The 6,643-nt window shown below is 36.1% G+C and overlaps 1 protein-coding gene and 1 long non-coding RNA gene across 2 annotated transcripts; one reads left to right on the forward strand and one right to left on the reverse strand.

The window, feature by feature from the left end:
• Positions 1–1,030: 1,030 nt before the first annotated feature.
• LOC109176731 lies at positions 1,031–3,213 on the reverse strand. The gene is made up of 2 exons (XM_019326126.1): positions 2,925–3,213; positions 1,031–2,664 (listed from the first exon to the last, which is right to left on the reverse strand). Exons 1-2 carry the CDS (start codon positions 3,211–3,213, stop codon positions 1,031–1,033), a joined length of 1,923 nt encoding a protein of 640 aa, XP_019181671.1.
• Positions 3,214–3,889: 676 nt separating this feature from the next.
• On the forward strand, positions 3,890–4,205 carry LOC109176762. Its single transcript, XR_002053445.1, has 2 exons — positions 3,890–4,067; positions 4,163–4,205. It is a non-coding gene; the product is annotated as an uncharacterized LOC109176762 (long non-coding RNA).
• The last annotated feature ends 2,438 nt before the right edge of the window (positions 4,206–6,643 follow it).

Consider the following 6,643-nt stretch of genomic DNA (forward strand, 5'->3'; position numbering starts at 1 on the left):
AGAACACCAGAAAATAGCTTTGAAGACTTCTTGACTCTTGAAGAGAATAAAGATTTATTTTTTTAAAAAAAAATTGGGAATGCCGAAATGAAGAAGAAGAGGAGAGAGAATTTTTTTTTTCTTTCTTTGAGAGAATCGGCTATTTGAGGAAAAGATGAGGGATAAGGATTATATCATTATCTTCAATTCTATCTTTAGTAAATCAATACTTAATGGGAGAATAATCTAGATTGTAACTCCAATTTATAAATTGTAACTCCTAATCAAAATAATTATAATTATACAAATTATATTATATATAAAATAATTTAGACTATACACTATACTCTATATTAGATAATTAGATAATTGTTATCCTTAATATATATATATATATATATATATATATATATATATACACTACACGCCACATACACATATACTTCAAATATTCCATATACATTTTACTTACATACAAAAATAATATATGTAAATACGTTACACATATAATACATAATACATAAGTGTATAAAATGCACATATATAATTATATAACCCAAAATAATATAACACACTTGTTCCAAAATAATTAGTTTGTAGTTCAAAAATAATATATACATACTTATGTACCAAATAACAATTATACACTTATTATTATTATTTTTTTATAACGACAATAATAGTAGAGATGAGATTTTCAAATGGCTCAATCAAAATGGCTTGGTCAGAAAGAAGTAATAATTGAGAAAAGGAAGAATTTCGAATTTTAGAGAGGCTAGAAAATCCGGGTGTCACACAGCTGGTTTTCCCTTAACAATTGCAGGGTGATAGACAAATGTTCCAGATGTGCATCTAACCCTTGACTATAAACCAGAATGTCATCAAAGAATACAAGAATAAATTTCCTCAAGTGGGGCAGAAATACCTCATTCATTAGAGCTTGGAATGAGGTTGGGGCATTGGTGAGCCCAAATGGCATTACCCTGAATTCATACAAGCCTTGGTGTGTCTTGAATGCAGTCTTGAATTCTTCCCCTTTTCTCATTCTGATCTAATGATAACCAGCCCTCAAATCTATCTTTGAGAAGTGTGTAGAGCCTGATAGTTCAGAGAATAAGTCCTCTACAAGTGGGATAGGGTACTTATTCTTGATAGTGATCATGTTTAGGGCTCTATAGTCTACACAAAACCTCCATGTTCCATCCTTTTTTGGCACTAGAAGCACTGGTGATGCAAAGGGGGATGTACTAGGACACACAATTCCAGCCTGTAGCATCTCAGAAACCATCTTCTCAATAATGTTCTTTTGATCATGTGTGTACCTATAAGCTTTCAAATTGACAGGATTTGCATTGGCCACCAATGGAATAGCATGGTCATGCAGTCTAGCAGGGGGTAAGCCTTGTGGTTCCTCAAATACATCAGAGTATCGTGACAGTACTTCTTTCACCCTGGCATCCATGGTTTCAGCAGGTGATATGGAGGCTTCTATTGCATTGCAAGATGCTGCAGGAATTTGATTAGAGCCACAACAGTAGATTAAAAATCCTAGTGCTCCCCTTTTTGCCCAGTTGGCTTTTTCCTTGGGGGTTGCTTCTTTAAGACTTACTCTTCTAGAAATACCTTGCAGTGTAATTTCCTTCCCTCCTTTGATAAAGGATATTCCCAGTGGCCTTGTATGTAATTGGATAGGAGAGAATTGATCTAACCAATCTATGCCCAATACCATATCACATCCTCCCATTCTCAATAGTCTAAAGTCCCTCTGAAACTCCTCCCCTTGCATTGTCCAAGAGAGTTCACTACAAGCTTCTTCACACATTATAGTCTGCCCATTGGCCACTGTAACATACAAGGGATTGGTCTTGTAGGTTACTGTTTTGAGGCTTTGGATTACCACTGGATCTAGGAAGCTATGGGTGCTGCCTGTATCCACAAGGATGATTAGCTTCTTCTTGCCTACTTTTCCCAGTAATTTGATAGTGCTCAGGCCTTCTCCTCCCAGCATGGCCAAGAGAGAAACCTCAGCAAGTCTCTCACCATCTTCTCTATTAAGCTCAGGGCTAGAGGGTTCTTCTTCATTCCCTTCTTGTTCCACTTGCCCTTCCTCAATGTCTGTCATCACATTGAATGTTTTAGGCCTACATTTGTGCCCATGTTGCCACTTTTCCCTGCAGTAAAAACACAACTTTTGCTCTTTAAGTTTCTCCAATTCAGCCTGACTCAACTGTACCCCAGGCTTGCTTCTATTCACACTAACTGCTGATCCCACAGAAGGTGTTCTAAAGCTGCTATTTGTTCTCTGGCTTTGTTCATTCCCAACCCACTCATTTCCTTTTAGGCCCTCTTCAAATTGTCTAGCATACACATATGCATCCATCAAGGTTAAGGGATTGGCAGTCTTGACAAAGCACCTTATGTGGTTCTTCAACCCACTAACATATTTTCTGATGAAATATACTTCTGTCAATGAGGGGTGTGCAATTAGCATCTGTATTTTCAGTTCATCATATTTACTGTTATATTCTTCTACCAATCCAGTCTGTCTTAGCCTTTTGAATTCTTCTTCCACACACTCTAAGCCCAAGGAGCTAAATCTTCTGCACACATCCTCTGCAAATTCTTCCCAGAAGACTCTCCCACCATGATCAATCATATACCCATCGAACCAGGCATCTATCCCCCCTTAATATAGAATGACACGTATTCCATTTTCATATCATCAGGAATTCGGTATAACAGAAAGAATTTATTGCACCTCCTAATCCATCCCCTAGGGTTTGCCCCATCAAATTCAGGAAACTCTATCCTAGGTCTGGGAGCACGCAATTGGTCATCATTATAGCGTAACCCATGTCTGGGCTGTTCTTGGTTCCCTAAGTGCATTCCAGCAAAATTATCGACAGGATTAGGGATATGATTAGGGTTGGGGATTGATCAATTACCTCCTAGGTGGTTAACAGAAGTACTAGCCCCGTCGGAACGAAGGGACTGTGCTCCGGCCGAAAATTGAGCTGCGATTGCCGGTTGTGGGTTCGTTGTCCCCTGCGCCATGGCCATCATCCATTGCCTCACCTCCATCTGGAATGTCTGGAATCCGGTTTGGAAGGCCCCTAGGGCCTCAGCACTAGCCCTCTGGTTATCATTCAGCTGCGCCTGAACTGCCTGCATCTGTTCCTGTATCTCGGCGATCTGCCGGGCAGCTTCGTCGTAATCTCTACGCGTGTTTGTCATGGAGTTGGAAGCTCTGATACCAGGTGTTATGGTTGCTCGGAAAAGAAAAGGAAAATTAAGAAGAAAGTGATGTGTATTTTCATTAACCCCTCTCAACTGAAGAAGACAGTTTAAGTAGTTACAAGGCTACAACTAACAAGGGCAAAAAGGACAATTCATGTTATAACTGCCTAACTACTAACTGCCGATATCAAACGTTGCGTTTTGACTTGAGGTTTGTTACAGAGTGACGGTGGGTGCGACAGGATAAAGACGGCGACGGGGTTTGTGAAAAGCATATTATTTTTTTTTTTTTGTTTTTTTTTTGTTTTTTTTTTTGGAAACTAAAGACGTCGGGGGTTGGATTAGCCGTGTGTATGTTAGGTCGTGCTAGGGGCGGTGAGACTAGCCGGGTGGAGTAGTGGCGGTGTTTGCGAGAGGGTAGAGATAGAGATGTGTTTTTTTAAAAAATAGGTTAATAAGAATGTGTACACGACTAGGCAGTGCACATTTAAGTAGAGAAGACTAGTTGTACGTTGTTTGTGCAGTGAAAGTAAAAGGAGGGAAACCAAGACTAAAGTAAACAATGTACAGAAGGATGGGATGGTGGTTTGTTTAGGGAAAAGTAGAATAAGTTACGTGAATGGATGGATGCACAAAGGGGGAGGGGGGGGGGTGGGGCGGGGGGGGGGGGGGGGGAAAGTATATTGTTGGTACTATAAACTATCATATTTCCCAATTAACTTGCTAGACGTTTGGAGCCTAACTTGTCTTTAACAGTCTCTCTATGCTAGGATGGAGAGAACCCTGAAGAAAACTGAAGTCAGTGACCAGGGTCATTATAAAAAATTCTTGCTTTTACAATAGATGAAAAGGTATCATGTCCTATGATATACTATTTGCTACTGCTATTAATGATTATGAGACTGGAATACATTGACATGTTAGCACAACTATCTAAACCTTTCAGGGTACATTTGTAAGAGAAGTACTTCTTGATGAACTAGTTAAGGTATGTATTTCTTTGGATGTTACAATGCAAATGAGAGGCTTGAATAGCCCTGTTCACGGATTACTTTAACTTGAATAAAATCATCATTCAAAATGTACGTGTATAGTGCATGTTAGTACTTTAAATTTGTGCATTTTATAATTTAATATAATGAATATGCGGAATGCTTAATGTGCGTCTGATTCGTTAAGAAGGGTGCATGTATGTAGTAATTTGATTGCGTCATAGGTGGTGGTATTTGTGCATTTGAATGTATTTGGTTACAGTTGTGCAGTCATATGATCCATTACTCTGAAAAGCCATTTGTTTGGGTGATGATTTAATGAATACACTAGTAATTCACTCGCGCGATGCACGGAAAAAAATTATGTTATTATAAATATAAATAAAAATAGAAAAACTAAAATATTTTAAATTATTTAATATAAAAATATTTTTGAGCTTCCATTGGTTAAGTATTTATTATTTTTATAGAATACAAAATTACAATTACAATTAAAATTAAAATTAATATTAAAATTATAATTTTGTATGGTTAATATAATCTCTAATTATGTGCATATTCAAATAAACTTATAGAGAGAATTTACATAATTACATTGATTTATTCTTAATTATATTTCATCTATATTATAATTTTCACAATACGAATAATAACTAAGATAATTACATTTGGAAAGCAAATTTCAAATTTTGTATGTGTAAATTTAAACTCTAATTGAACACATTTTTTATATGATTATATAATATATAGCTATTTTATTTTTTAAATGTTGTTCTTTTTTTAAAAAAAAAAATAAAAGATGTTGTGACATTAATTGTAACATTAATTATTTCTCAAACCATATAGCTTTATTATATAAAGGATGTTAGGGAGTAAGCATCATGCATATAACGTAGAGTGCTTACATAATTTTATATGTGTGATGAAGGTCTGTGGAAAATAAGATGACAAATGAAGTTGGTGTATTTGGGATGATGTCTAAGCATTAATTAGTGAATGGCCAATAGCAGTTAGGGAAATGGTTGAGTACATAAAACTGATATGGTAGAATGGTAGATTTGATTTGTGTGCATCTATGATTGTAACCATCGTGCAATAATGCTTTGTTTAATTGAAGTTGACACCAATTTTCAGGGAAGAAGCAAAAAAAAACCACAGATTCGACATCGAATACCATAGAACCCAACCCCGACGATGATTTTGTTAGTTCGCCGATGCAAGCAACACGACAAGAAAGGCAACAAACAAACGACGCTTCCGAATACGAATTGCTACCTGAAGAGGGGAAAAGATTTCCCACGTTTATGACCTGTGCAGTGGCAAGGAATTTAGTGAATGTAATAATTTAAAAATTTTTTTTACTACAGTTAATGTTTGCAAGTGTCACGAACTACGTACACTACCATGCGACTAATTAATTTTTGAGGTCTTTAAATTTTTGAGGTCTTCAAAAGAAAATTAATTTCAATTTCAGTTTGAATATTGAATGAGTTTATTTATTTGTAAGTGCAAGTACTGTGAAAATACGGGAGGTTTGTTCCCGAATGCAAGTGTTAGCGGTTGTTCCCTGCACCCACACCAACCACAAAAAAACATGGGTAAACAAAACACCAAAAAAAATGAATACATACATACATAATAGACGAAAGGAAAAACACAAAGTTAGTTGAATGCACAACTACTATAAGACGAAATGCACATTGCTTAGCAACGGGGAATTAAAAAAAAAAAAAAACAGCCGCAGAATGGGTTCAACACTGGAAATTATGGGTTCAACACTGGAAATTTTAATTTAAATGCACAAACCCATTATTAAATATTGCAAATGACTGAAAAGATTACAAACAAAACACACATACAACACCGCCCATAAAAAAATAAAAATAAAAAAATAAAATAAAAAAGGCCCGGTCTACAAAGACACCTAGAACAAACATACACCTTAACAATATGCAACATACACAACCCAACAAAGATAAGAGATATAACAGATGAAATAAATTTGGAAGAGACACAGAATAACACACACGCTACACACAACGAATCGAATTTCAAAAAAAAAACAAAAAACAAAATTAACACACTTAGAATCCCTATTTTTAAAACATTTTTTCGGGTACAAAAAACAGGTGCATGCGCCGACTAGAAGCAATCTACTCAGCTTCGGTGCACAAACACATTAATTGAGAATGCACATTGCTACAAACACACTTAAAACCCATGACAATGAATAGATAGAAAAATCAAAGACAAAGCCCGTTTATAAGAACACAATGCCGTACAAAACAAAAGCACCCAGAACCAACTAAACATTGAACAACCCACAACCACAAAGCTTATTGTTAACAAAAACACATAATAAATGCACAACTACAGCCAAGACCGATGCACAATACAGACCTATTTAATAAAAACGTACAGAACATACATGGAGA

This window comes from Ipomoea nil, unplaced genomic scaffold, assembly GCF_001879475.1.
Source record: "Ipomoea nil cultivar Tokyo-kokei standard unplaced genomic scaffold, Asagao_1.1 scaffold0755, whole genome shotgun sequence".
NCBI lineage: Eukaryota > Viridiplantae > Streptophyta > Magnoliopsida > Solanales > Convolvulaceae > Ipomoea > Ipomoea nil.